Raw genomic sequence first — 14,752 nt, forward strand, 5'->3', positions numbered from 1 at the left:
TAAAATCAATGGTGAGAATTACACACCATTCCACCAGGATATTTCAATCTCGACCTCAGAAAGTCCCTTTCTATCCAACCCCACTGCTCTATCAATGAGTGCCTCAATCCTGGCATGCAGGATCCCCTGAAATTCCAGTCCTGAATCTCTTGAGATATTGGCAGATTATCTGTAATGGGCCTCAATGCCACTGGGTACCAGGCTGAGAAACAAATTCATTGGAATGGATGCTCAGAATCTAGACATGAACCCCAAAGCTGGTCTCCACTACAGAATTGTACCATTGCAATCTTCACCAGTGTGACTGAAATGGTGCAATGCTGACATTAACCTTCCTGTTTTAGATGCATACAGAATACAATGTCCACACATAGCACTTATCTTAATTCCAACACAAACACCCCATCCACTGGCCAGAAAGTTTTCTCCTCATTAGAACACAATGCTTAAGTTTTATAAGTGAAATACACTGCTCTCAAATGTAGAGCTTTGATGACAGAGCTAACTGCAGGCATATCAAGGTATTTTGTTACTGTGCTGGGATAATCAATTGCACTAATGCAATTGAAACACCAGTGCTTTCTATCTACAATGTACCGATATAAGAACAAAGGCAATGGTGCTGGAAACACCTATGAACAACTGCAAGCACTTGTGAATACTGCATGCATGGCAGGGATTTCCAACAGTGCTTGCAATATTAAAATTCTCTAGTGTAGACAAGTTTCTAGTGTCTGCTTTCACCTAACATTAAATCCCGCTATGTTCTCTTAATGACAACAGCGCTAATGTAGGATGTATCTGAAGTTTAACTAAGACCTTGTATGCAATTGCTTGCACCACAGAAGTCGCAGCGGTGTTCAAAAAAACAACCTAACAGTTTTGCCAGGACTGTATTTTACATCATATTTGTTGCACAGTTCAAGGCAGGGAAAGATTCTTTTTCTGAGAACGGTGTTATGCCTAACTACACTTCCATCTGTCTAACACATTGTTTTTGAGTGCATCTGTAATTAGATTGGGTGTGGGACTCAAGCCATATCACAACCCATGAGAGGCTATAACCATGCCTGAAAAAGGTTTAACTCAGTTACAAACTCTAGAGTGGGCCAGGCCTAGTTCGTAATGGAATACCACCAACATCACTGGAGGCATAACCCCCCCCACCCCAGGCAGCCCATAAAAGCATCTTACGTGTTAATAACTCCATTGACAGGTCTCAGTGCTCCACAGGGTTTGGAGGGAAGGGATTCTGGAGTATTTCCAGCAGATGTACCAAGATTCACTACTGGCTGGGAAATGGAAGCGCCCTGCAGAGGGAAAAGAAAGGACACAATGGATAAAGGTTTCTCACATAGCCGTGTAAATTTCCCTCATCCCTACCTCTGCACCACCAACAAAGACCACAACAATGGGCTTCCACACAGAACTTCAATTCCAGGAGGCTTCACAAACCAGCACATGCCACAACACAGAATTGAGACTGAGGAGGCGGATTTTGCAAGGTTTTCCTCCTCTGCCAGAGCTGCTCATCTGCAGTTCCCAGTGTGCAAAACCGAAAGGATTTCCAGTCTTCTCAGGTAGCTGCAGGCATGCATCAAAGACTGCCTTAGTGGCCAGGAGCAAGCAAACCAAGAAATGATAAGGTCCTATTAGGAAGATTTTAACATTATGCCTCACCGTAGTGTAATGACTACCTGTACAAACTACCCTCAGACTCCAGTGATCTGCAAACCGTTGGAAGTTCAGTGGCTTTAGATCATGTGAGCTGCCAGAATCACTGCGAGGCCCCTTCTACATTAAGGTAAAAGGACCAAACACACAAAGGTATCTGTATTGTTAGGCACCTAAACCCCTTTGTAAATTTGGCCCCAAACATATTGTTAAACACTTTAAACTCTTAACGTACATAAGGTAGTTGGGTTTTACACGTGCTGGAAGGTTGTCCCACTACAGCTACTACAAATGCCTTGCGTGTACTAGCATTTTAAATGTGTTAGCACACACCATTTTTCTAAGTGCAGTCCAAACAGGATAAAAAGCAGTCAGCCCATGATACCCTGAAGATCTCCAGTAATAGGCGGAGAAATCCATCTGAAGGTATCAGGAGGAATTTCCTTTTGGGAGATGATGACCTATTTTCCCCATGGCTCATCTGGCCCCTCTTCTTGAATCTCCTCAAGTCTGTTTTTGTAAGCCCATGAACTCTGAGGCAGAAACGCCACTGAAATCCCCCTGGAAACTCAGAGCAGCTCTCTCTCTCTGAACTTCTGTGCAGCTTGTCTATTCATTTCCAGTAAGGGAAGGGGTGAACTGAAGATGGGTGGGGTGGGGTGAGAAGGGGGGAGTCAGGGTGGGGTCCAGGAGGCAATGTTCCATGAGCCAGGGGGCGGGATTGCTCCTTTAGACTAAGGGGAGAAAAAAAGAGTTACCACCACCGAGTGTGCTGCACCTTGACATTTCTGGCTCTCTCTGAGAGCACAGCAACAGGCTGCCATTTCACTCAGACCTGCTGCTAGCCTGGCATAAAGTCACACGCACTGAGCCCTTGAATGGAGACTCTTTGTGTTCTTTGTTGATTTGCTTACGCCAGGATAAAGGTAATTTCGATTGCGGAATGGATTCTCTCCATGCATGGCACATAAGGGGAGTGGAGTAGAGGTAGCAATAGCAGCCGGCTCTGCACTCTAGGCACAGAGGCAGTGTTGTTCCAAGGAGCCTAGATTAGGAGGAAGCGGAACTAATAAAGTTGTCTGAATACAGATCTGAAAAAGTGGGCTGGAGACCCTGGAGCAGCTGGGAACCCAGGAGGAGGAGGAGAAGCTTCTAAAAAGCAGGAACAATTCTCTAGTAATCCGTACTTCAGATTGCATGAATCACATATTCGTGTTTTTGCAAGGGGGGGAAGGGGAAGAGAAATCTGCTCTGTTAGGCCTATAGATGATGGACATTCACTGCAGCTGTGGGTATCTAGGGGCGCTGGCAGTCTTCTAACACTGTGCAACTGGTTTGTAGCCTTTCCTAGTCTGTTTTTTAATCTCTTGCTGCTCTACCACCACTAGGAATGGCCCATTTTGGGTGTGAAAATCTGGAAACATGGACACTTGCCAGTGCTGGCACCACTGCAAGAGTCAGCCATACTGTAACCCCTGCAAAGGCCACCTCTTTGCATTTGGCACCGGGAGTTTGCAAGCCACTGGGGTCTCACATGGTGCTGCAGAGGCTACATAACATTTCATTCCTATATATCCTTGTAGATCGCAGACCTACTCTAATCTCTTTGTTTAAATCACTCCTCTCAGCCGAACAAGCTTCTGATGCTTCCCCTCTGCTGGGTACAAAGCCCTTCCCTGCAGCAAATGCATCACCAAAGTCTTCATATACCATCTCCTTCTGCTGGCAAGGAGGGATCGTTCACATTAAGAGTATGTCTACACTGCATCTGAGAGCAGCCCAGGTAGACAGACTGGTGTTAGTGGGGCTTGCAACTAATGCACTAAGAAGAGCTGTGTAGATATTGCGGCTCAGGCTCCAAAGCCCATTCCTCACTCCCTCAGGCTTGAGAGCCTGAGCGCCAATGTCAAAGCAATGTCTACACAGCTATTTTTAGTGCATGACCCCCACCAAAACAAGTCTGTGGCCCCAGGCTGGGAGGCTCACTTCCAGATGCAATGTAGACATACTCCCAAATGTCTGAACTAGCTAGAAGGGCTGGCGAGACATGGGGTGGAACAATTTCCTCCCTACACTTGTCTTCAGATCCTAACACTATCCTGCAGATCATCAAGGGCTTAGCTGGTACTACTTCAGGATTTCGCATCATTCATATTTTCAGACAGTGCATTTTCAATCCTGAAGAGGAAGCTAACAGAAGGAATTTCTAGGTCGTGTGTGAAAATGTCCCCTTCCGCTGCCAGTATAATGAGTTCCTCTTAGGGATTATCAGGCAACATTCCACACATTCTACTCAGTGTCAGGACATGTGATCACACAACACACTCATTCCACTGGTCAACATCAACTGGGACATCCTGGGGCCCCACACATTGGCCAGAGGAGATGACTTTGAATGAAAGAAGAGACCCAGACACTTAGGAATGATTGGTGATGGATCCATTCTCCTGCCCCCTTTTATACAACACCTCTTCAGCAAGGAAACGGGCGCAGCCAAAGAGGATGGTATTCCATGCTGCCCTCGGGGTGCAGAGATAGTAATGCAGATCTCTGGGCCCTAGGCTGAACAGAACAGCTAGAGTGTATCTGAAAAAGGACGCTGAGAAGGGGCGTCAGATAAAGCTGCTCTTCTGATAAGAGTTCCAGTGCAACAGGAATGTGCTCTAGACTTGTTCTCTAGCTCTGTGCAAGCCAAGCCTCTTCCTGACTCACCACTCCACCCTCTCTGTAACAAGTGTAATTAAGCACATGAATAATCCTGCAGGGGGAGCATAACTGCTTGGTGCCTAAAGGCCACATTTCCTGTGGCTGACGCCCTCAGCATTATCTCCGACAGCCAGGCAGCCAGAACTAAACAAAAGGTAGGAGGCTGGTAGAGGATTGCACAAAAGAGCAGAGTGGGGGTGATAAGACAACTTCAAATGAGGCCCCTCCATGAAAGTGATAAGGATGAGTATTTTTACTGCCAGGTAAGAGCCCCCCAGAACAGCAGACTTTGAGGTGTAGGCTCCAGCCGTGACCACACGCCTGTTTTATGCAAACAGTAATCTCAGCGCATGCTTCATTATTTTTACTGCTGTAGCACACAGGAGGCCCAACCGAGGATCAGGGCCCCATTGTGCTAACACTGGACAAACAAACAAAAATTGATGACTGGCCTGAAGAACTTACATTCCAAGTAAAAAAAGACAAGTGGATACAAATCTGAGAAACAGTGAAACAAGGGAACAGTGAGAGGATTACAACCAGAATGATTCAGTGGTACCAGCACACCACCTGACTAACGAGACATCACAGCAGAAGAGAGTTTTAAGGACCTGAAGGAAGATAATGAGGTGGCCTTGTCAGCCCCCGGATGTTTATGGGGAGCTCCTTCATAGGGTCAGCATGGGCACCTAAGTTTGGCTTTCCAAACGGAAAACAAAACTGGCACTGGCATATTCTCAGCCAAAATTCCTGACTTAAACAAACTAGAACAAAATGAAGTCTTCCTACACTGTTAAACTTAACTATTTATCTCAGTCTTCAATCTGGCATTGACTGATTTTCTCAAGTAACACAGAAGCGATCACAGAATTCTATTCTATTGTATGTCTGTTCCCCACCTATTACTAGGCAGTCATGACAGACAGTAAATCACTGGTCAGAGCAAGCCACTGCATGATCTAAGGTTTCAGAGTAGCAGCCGTGTTAGTCCGTATCCGCAAAAAGAACAGGAGTACTTGTGGCATGATCTAAAGCACTTTCTGTTATTCCAGTCCCATATCCTCACACTGCTCAGCTCGTGTAGCCCAATACCCTGCTATTCTGGTCCTAAGCAAATCCTGTTAACTGTAACAAATTATGTAGTAAGTTTTATGATGAGGTGAACCGTCATTCAAGGACTAACAAGAGATCCCTAACAAATGTATTTGAATCCCAGTCAAGGAAATCTAGTACAAGTTACCTGTAGCACCACCTGTGCATTATAGATCAGACTGTCGGTAATTTAGTATTGTTGTCCATTATGGATTGGCACTGGTAATTTAGTATTGTTGTCCATTATATGTAGGCTTGGCAAAATTAGATTTTTTTTAAAAATATTTTTGACAGATTACATCAATTGTTATTTTAAAATTTTTAGATTTTTAGCAATTTAAATTTTCTCTCTGTGGGCAATTATATCCCCATGTCAAACAATTATTTAATGACAGCAGGCATTGAGAGTTAAAATGACAAACCTCTGTAACCATTAAAATGCAAACTGGCAACATAATATGCCAAAATATACAAAGGAAATAACTTTAAATCAAAACTAATAAATTTCTCAAGCTGGATTTTTCTTATTTCACCTATTTATTAACACTAGAAGCTTTCAAAACAGGATGTCAAAATAATTGGAAGTTGTTTATTTTGGGAGCCAAATTCCAAAAAGCTGTGGCAACAAGAAAACATTGGTTTTATTTAATATTCACCCCACAGAAGGAGCTCTCTAAACTGTGGTTGCTTAAAACCGACTGCCTCATGCAGGCAGGAATATTCATCTCTTCTGTGAATTTATAAGTTAAAATAAATTAACTATTTTGAAGCCACACAGATAGCAACTCTCACCAACTGGAACAAGTGGCAAAATTCACATATTCCTTGGGTGCCCCTAAATTTTGCTCCAGTTTGAAACTTACCAGACCCTATCAGCAGGTGCTCTACGGTCACCACCAGTAGGAGGAGCTAGAGGAGGTCAGTCCAAGTGTAGCTCACAGTACTGTAAAGCAGTTTGCAAAATCTCATCTTTAATAAGGAAGGTATTTCCATAAATGATTACAGGATCAAGCTCGGCCAGCCTGCACTGCATGATGAAACCTGTAGTCTCTATGGCCTACATTTCTATATTAAATAATAAATATTAAGCTCTTGACATAGTTCCCATCCATAGATATCATAGTATCATTTATTTCCATTTTGTGGATAGTGAAACTGAAGCACAGATTAGTAGCCACTTTTTCCTAGTTCACTAGTTTTGTGCCTCTCCATCTCTGAGTGTGCGATCAAGACGTTTTTGCTAGAGGGAAGAAGTCAGAGAATAAGTTCATGTGTTTAGAGTGCTTTTCACTTGTAAACTACTATATAAATGTTAATGTTTATTACAAGGGTCTCTCAGGGGAACCCTGTTCTCAAAACTTGTCCAAGTCACCATATCTGTTAAACCCAGACCCCCTGAAAAACCCCTCCTCACAGCCATCAATTCTCCAATAAGCCCCACTAAGAGGCCTCATTTCACCAAACTGTGCACCATGCCTTAAAGGGCTTCCAGACATCCCGGTCTAAGAATCTGTCTTCCAGGACACATGCCCAAACCAACATGCACCAGTACTTGCAGACATGTTTCTATAGTATCTAGCTGTGTTTCTCTCCGTCTTTGGCACTTACCAGTCTGTCAGTCCCGGGCTCCAGCTTAACTTCGGCACTAAGGGGATGGGATGCATCATCTACTGCAGTATCTGGGGATGACGCGTCACCAAGGACTATCAGCCCCTAGAGGAAAGAAAAATGTAAGAATTATTACTGTAGCATGGTGGATGGATTTCTTCAGTCTCATGTCTCTTCCCCTCCTTCACACTCCAGAAACCTAAACCACCACAGCAGGTTTGTGTCTACAAAGCATCATTCAAACAGGATGCCAAACAGAATCCCTGCCGCCTAGATTTTCATGTCATTTAAGTTAAACTGGTGTAGATCCCATGGCTTTGACCCATCCATAGCATACAGTTAGCTCCCTCTCAGGCAAGACTGCTGAATGCTGCCCCCTCCTCTCTGATGCACTGCATATATGAGGAGTCAGCTAGCTGTATGTGAGCAAATACAAAGAGAACATTTCAATGGAGTGGAAAAGAGAATTGCTTCTTGTAATAAAAAATACAAAGTGGATCCTCTATCACAGCAAGACAAAGGGGAGGGCAAAGTCACAACCGTGCCAATGCAAAGGCAATAAACCCTGGCTAAAAACCCCACAACCAACAAGGAGCTCAGAGCAGATTTTCACCATGGATGCTGCATTCTCAGAGATCAATACAGGAAAGAAACACAATGATATTAGAAGCCCTCTCACCAACATTCTATACAAAGATGGACTACAAGCCATCAGGAACAGTATCCCCGATAATGTCACAGCAAACCTGGTGGCTGAACTGTGTCCTCACCCGCAACTATTTCACATTTGGGGACAATATATACCTTCAAATCAAGGGTACTGCTATGGGTACCCGCATGGCCCCACAGTACGCCAACATTTTTATGGCTGACTTAGAACAACGCTTCCTCAGCTCTCATCCCTAGTGCCCCTACTCTACTTGCGCTACATTGATGACATCTTCATCATCTGGACCCATGGAAAAGAAGCCTCTGAGGAATTCCACCATGATTTCTACAATTTCCATCCCATCATCCATCTCAGCCTGGACCAGTGCACACAAGAGATCCACTTCCTGGACACTACAGTGCTAATAAGCGATGGTCACATAAACACCACCCTATACCAGAAACCTATTGACCGCTATACTTACCTACATGCTTCCAGCTTTCATCCAGGACACACCACACGATCCATTGTCTACAGTCAAGCTCTAAGATACAAGTGCATTTGCTCCAATCCCTCAGACAAGCAAACATCTACAAGATCTCTATCAAGTGTTCTTAAAACTACAATACCCACCTGCTGAAGTGAAGAAACAGATTGACAGAGCCAGAAGAGTACCCAGAAGTCACCTACTCCAGGTCAGGCCCAACAAAGAAAGTAACAGAACGTCACTAGCAGTCACCTTCAGCCCCCAACTAAAGCCGCTCCAGTGCATCATTGAGGATCTACAAGCTATCCTGAAGGACGATCCCTCACTCTCACAGATCTTGGGAGACAGGTCAGTCCTCGCTTACAGACAGCCCCCCAACCTGTAGCAAATACTCACCAGCAACCACATACCACGCAACAAAACACTAACCCAGGAACCTATCCTTGCAACAAAGCTCATTGCCAACTCTGTCCACATATCTTTTCAAGGGACACCATCATAGGACCTAATCACATCAGCCACACCCTTAGAGGCTCGTTCACCTGCACATCTACCAATGATATATATGCCATCATGTGCCAGCAATGCCCCTCTGCCATATACATTGGCCAAACCAGACAGTCTCTACACAAAAGAATAAATGGACACAAATCAGACATCAAGAACTGTAACATTAAAAAACCAGTCGGGAGAACACTTCAAACTCCCTGGTCACTCAATTACAGACCTAAAGACTATTTCCCTATGCTAGTTTTCCCCCTACTGTTACTCACACCTTCTTGTCAACGGTTTGAAATGGGCCATCCTGATTATCCCTACAAAAGTTTCCCCCCGCTGCTAATAGCCCACTGTAATTGACTAGTCTTGTTAGAGTTGGTATGGCAACACCTTTTTTCATGGGGGGGGTGTGTGTAAATAAATAAAATCTTAGTACTGTATTTTCCACTGCATGCATCTCATGAAGTGGCTTTTAGCCCACAAAAGCTTATGCCCAAATAAATGGGTTAGTCTCTAAGGTGCCACAAGTCCTCCTCGTTCTTTTTACTGATATTTAAATAATCACCAGCAGCTACAAATCCAGTAGGGCATGGCAGGGTGGAGAGGGTTGTTTTTATCAGGGTTCTAATGATATCTATTCTCTTCTGTTTTTTTCCCTTTTACCCCATAACACTCGGGGCTTAAATCAAAGGCCAGAACTACTCTGCCTCTATGCTTAGCAGATGCTAATAATTCATCATGGCTGTACGTGCATTAGGAGCTGACAAAGATAACCTATTTAACATTCACGGGGGAGAAGAGAAGAGGAGGAAACCTTTTGGTAAGATCTAACTGGGAAGCAAGAGGGGGGAGGTGAGAGGTTGGGCACAAGGACAATATTGGCTCCTATATGCGCCACCACCCCCCAGGTAAACAGAACTTAAAGGTGACAACAAGAAAAAGAAACTGGAAACAAAAGGATAACAGTAGTGAAGGGACAGCAATAATGAGACCAGGACGACGATAAAGCTTGTGAGGGTGGTGGGAGCATATGGAGAGCCTTAAAGGCATAAATATACTACGAGGTGAAGGTAAATTAGGACAATGGTCATCTTTGGTCATGGAGGTGACTGGTCCTTCCCTAGGACGCAGGCAGGGCTACTTGGAATGAAGATACCAGACATGGATCAGCCACTTGAAGGCCCCAGAGGCTACACTACATGTTGCCACACAAGCAATCAGAGCTCTAGTTTTACAGAGACAAGACAAGGCCATTAAGGCCAGGGAAGAGCAAAAATGCCCCAAAGTCCAAAGAATAACACTGTGGCCATGAACATGGTCCCTTATTATTGCTAAGTTATTTATTTATTTATTTTTTTAACTGCACACTTATACTGGCTGCACTTTTCCACACCAAAACTCAGGCCCAAACTTTCCTGCCATCATTCCTCCCTCCCTGCACTCCTGGATCCTGTGCCAACACCTGTATCCTCCCAGAGCGCGCCACAAGCCCTTGCATGGACATTTAGTGTAGCAACAACTGCATCTTAGCTGTATCAATGGCATTGATCCCATATTTGAGCCCTTCTGGGAGCCAAACATCATGGCTTGAGGGAATCAGATCTAGAACAGCAGTCCACTGGGTTTCCAGAAAATCATGGTGGCCACCCATAACCTAGTAATTTAGGTAAAAATCATGTAATGAGATAAGCATGTTTAAATGAAAGGGGTAGATGGTTTCTGACTAGCAGTTCCAGCTGCCTCTATTCTTCCATCTCTCTCCTTCCTTATTATCCCTAAGGAAACTACCCAATGTCCAGGGTGGATGTTAATTTATTAATGGTTTTCCAGGCATCACAGGAGGGTGCTGGGCTGAGAAGGGATGGGGAGATGCTGGCTTCTGGAATTCTAGAAATGATTTAATATTGCTGTGGTTCTTCTCCCAGCCGCCCTAAATGCTGATCTACCCAAAGTGACCCATCACCTTTTGTCACCAGTTCCAAACCCACCCGAGGTTGGGAACCAGCAGCAGGGAGGTAGGTCAGGTACAGGAAAACTGGCATGGACCTAGCAACAGAGAGACTGGCACTGGAGAATGGTGAGTTGGAAATCCAAGGGAAGTCGTCGTCTTCTCCTGGCACTCATGGATTTGTGTGCCCTTTGTTTTGCTCAGGGAAAGCAAAAGTGAGGAGGCAGGAAAAGTAAGAGTTATAAAGGGCTTTACTAATCTTCAATCCATCCTGAGTAAGAACACAAGTGGATGAGCAGAACTATTCTGTGGGTTCTAGGAAAACTGCAATGATCAGGTCTAGCACTTTGGATTTTATTAATAGTAATTGATTTGCAATTTTTTTTTAAAATGTCAGTCATTTCATTCTCAGTACCTGAATGGTGTCTCAGTTGAACCTGCCATTGTATTGTTGTCAGACTGAGCTTCTCTGACTAATATACAAAAGCTTTAAGAATGTAGCTCACCATGTGGAATGCAGGGGAGAGGAAGCCTTCTATTTTAAAATAAAATTTGATGTTTTAAAAACCTTCATTTAAAACTTAAAAAAAAAGATAATTTCAAAGCTTCCATATAGGATATTTATTACCAATTCCTACCTTATGTTCTCTCTCAGGCACTATATCTTGAATTGGGCTGTGGATTTGGCTAGATTTCTTTCGACACCCTATGTAATTTATCACACTATCAGAATGGCACCCTTCCTTTAGACAGTTGGGTGTTTTGTTTTACTTTTTCAAGCATCAATGATTTACTCTTCTTTGTAATAATAGGTAGGGATAAGATCATTAATTATTACAGTTAGGGTGACCAGACATCCCAATTTTATCGGGACTGTCCTAATATTTACTTGTTTGTCCCGCGTCCCAACTGATGTTCAGTCTGGACGCGAATTGTCCCCGATATTTTGCACCTCAGTGCACAGGTGGAGGGGGCTGGTGCCACTGGCCCCGCCCTGACTCCACCCCCTTGGATCCTTCCCCAAATCCCCACCTTGGCCCTGCCTCTTCCCCAAGCATGCCGCATTCCTCCTCCTCCTCCCCGCACCCTCCCAGGCTTGCGCCAATCAGCTGGGAGGGAGGGGGGAGAAGCAGGACAGAGCAGCCTGCTCAGGGTGTTGTCATTTTCTCTAACTTAAAAAAACCTAGCAGTGTGTGAGATGCCCAAGAAGGCTTTATGAAATGAAGACAGACATTATGCAATTTACTTCATAAGCACATTTATTCACCCAAACATAAGAAGCAGACCCAATATGTTCAAAATGAAGATGTGACACTGCAGCCCATATTCTTCATAGTTGTATTATGATGAAATTTATATAAGATGAGTTATGTAAGGTGTCACTGGAAAAACTATGATTTGCTGAATGATTATCCATTATATGCATATATCATTTTTGTATCCGAAGTGATGAATATTGACTACTGATCTGTTTTTCAAATGTGCTTACTCTGGAAAAATCACCCACAGGTAGCCTTTCAGGTACAACAATGGCAAAGCTAGACACTGCCAACAGCTCATCAGCAAAGACAATGAGCTGTGGAACAGCTTAGCCTTCCTGTGCAGCGGTTCTCAAACTGTGGGTCGGGACCCCAAAGTGGGTCATGACGAGGGTGACCCGATGTCCAGATTTTATAGGGACAGCCCCGATATCTGGGGCTGTGTCTTATATAGGTGCCTATAGCTCCCCCTCCCACCCACATACCGATTTTTTCACATTTGCTGTCTGGTCACCCTAGTGACGAACAATGTTCCCTCTCCTTTTTTCCCACCCATGTGCGGAATAAATTTTGTTATGTGAACTAAGGTAATGTGCAGCTGTGCACCACCAGTAGAAACAAAAAACCTAGATCTCTCTCGGCTCTATGAGCTAAGATGTGAAAAAATTATCTACGTTATATTGTTAGTAGGGATAATTATTCCAGCCAGCACAAGTTAGGCATTTTAGAACTCACTACTCAAAGAATTAAATTTAAGTGTAAGAGAGAAATAAAAATTATGAAATGCACAGACCAAGCAAAAAATTAAAGCAACATACTTTGAAAGAATAAAATTACAGAGAATGTGTGCGCGTTGCAGGAAGTACCAAGTAACAACAACAAGGGTTGGGAGGTGTGTGAGACACAGCCTGGGTGTGCTGGCTGCTGGGGAAGTTTCTGAGAGATGCTCTCCTCCTCCTGAACCATGTCCCTCCTCCCCCACTCTGCAGAGATGCGGTACATGGGCAGGGGAGAGAGAGTGTGTGCGCGCGCATTGCTGGGGAAGTCTCAGAACGTGCACTGTCTATTTAAGGCACTCACTCATCCGAAGGCTTGTTCAACCATAGAGCTGCTGCGAGTCCTGAGCCCCGTCTCGGCTACCCTGTTCTGTGGAGGTGGGGCACAGGGGCTGGGGGACACCCTGACATCAGCACCCTCCTTTCCACCACCAGGAGGGGCCCAGGAGCAGCTGCACAAGTAATGTCGCCGCAGAGCAGCAGTTGGGGGGGAGGAGGGCACCTGAACACATGTTGCCGGCTGGATGTGCGTGGCGCTGCCAATCAACTGCACAGCACTTTACTCTCTCCTGGGCGGCCGCCCAAGCGCACAGCTTACATGGAACACAGGTTGTGACCCCATTTTAATGGGTTCGCCAAGACTGGCTTAGACTTTCTTGTGCCCAGGGCTGGAGCCAAAGCTGAGTTGAAGCCCAAGCCCCACTGCCCTGGCCAACTCCGGCTTCAGTCTCCCCTCTTGGGGCCGTGTAGTAATTTTTGTTGTTAGAAGGGGGTCGCAGTGCAATGAAGTTTGAGAACCCGACTGTAAACTAGGGCTGTCAAGCGATTAAAATTTTTTATCGTGCAATTAATCACACTGTTAAACAATGATAGAATACCATTTTTCAATATTTTTGGATATTTTCTACATTTTCAAATATATTGATTTCAATTACAACACCGAATGCAAAGTGTACTGTGCTCACTTTGTATTTATTTTTTATTACAAATACTTGCACTGTAAAAAACAAAATATTTTTCAATTCACCTAATACAAGTACTGTAGTGCAATCTCTATCATGAAAGCAGCAAAGAATCCTGTGGCACCTTATAGACTAACTGACGTTTATAAGGTGCCACAGGATTCTTTGCTGCTTTTACAGATCCAGACTAACACGGCTACCCCTCTGATATCTATCATGAAAGTTGAACTTACAAATGTAGAATTATGTACAAAAAAATTACTGCATTCAAAAAACTATATATAATTTTAGAGGCTACAAGTCCACTCAATCCTACTTCAACCAATTGCTCAGATAAAAGTCTGGTTACAATTTGCAGGAGATAATGCTGCCTGCTTCTTGTTTACAATGTCACCTGAAAGTGAGAACAGACTTTAGCATGGCACTGTTGTAGCTGGCATTGCAAGATATTTACATGTCAGATATGCTTTAGCATATGATTCATATGTCCCTTCATGCTTCAACCACCATTCCAGAGGACTTGGCGTCCATGCTGATGACAGTTCTGCTCAATAACGATCCAAAGCAGAGCAGATTGACGCATGGTCATTTTCATCATCTGAGTCAGATGCCACGAGCAGGTGGTTAGTTTTCTTTCTTCTGTAGTTTCTGCATCAGAATGTTGCTCTTTTAAGACTTCTGAAAGCAAGTTCCACACCTCATCCCTCTCAGATTTCGGAAGGCAATTCAGATACTTAAACCTTGAGTCGAGTGCTGTAGCTATTTTTAGAAATCTCACATTGGTACCTTCTTTGCCTTTTGTCAAATCTGCTGTGAAAGTATTCTTAAAACCAACATGTGCTGGGTTATCATCCAAGACTGCTATAACATGAAATATATGGCAGAATGCACGTAAAACAGAGCAGGGGACATACAATTCTCCCCCAAGGAGTTCAGTCACACATTTAACTAACACTTTTTTTAAACGAGCATCATCAGCATGGGAAGTGTGTCCTCTGGAATGGTGGCCAAAGCACGAAGGGGCATATGAATGTTTAGCATATCTGGCATGTAAATACCTTGCAACGCCCACTACAAAAAGAGAACGTCTGTT

General features: G+C 44.1%; 1 protein-coding gene across 4 annotated transcripts in view; it reads right to left on the bottom strand.

Moving 5' to 3' along the window:
- Nucleotides 1–14,752, bottom strand: part of KANSL1 (KAT8 regulatory NSL complex subunit 1) — a 168,101-nt gene that overhangs the window by 24,052 nt on the left and 129,297 nt on the right. For all 4 annotated transcript variants that reach the window (XM_044999361.1, XM_044999364.1, XM_044999362.1 and 1 more), the window contains exons 4-5: nucleotides 7,081–7,185; nucleotides 1,195–1,310 (exon numbers count right to left, since the gene is read on the bottom strand). In XM_044999361.1, the coding sequence (XP_044855296.1) occupies nucleotides 1,195–1,310; nucleotides 7,081–7,185 (221 nt within the window). The remainder of the gene's footprint in view (nucleotides 1–1,194; nucleotides 1,311–7,080; nucleotides 7,186–14,752) is intronic.

The sequence above is a fragment of the Mauremys mutica genome, chromosome 25 (assembly GCF_020497125.1).
Source record: "Mauremys mutica isolate MM-2020 ecotype Southern chromosome 25, ASM2049712v1, whole genome shotgun sequence".
Taxonomy (NCBI): Eukaryota; Metazoa; Chordata; order Testudines; family Geoemydidae; genus Mauremys; species Mauremys mutica.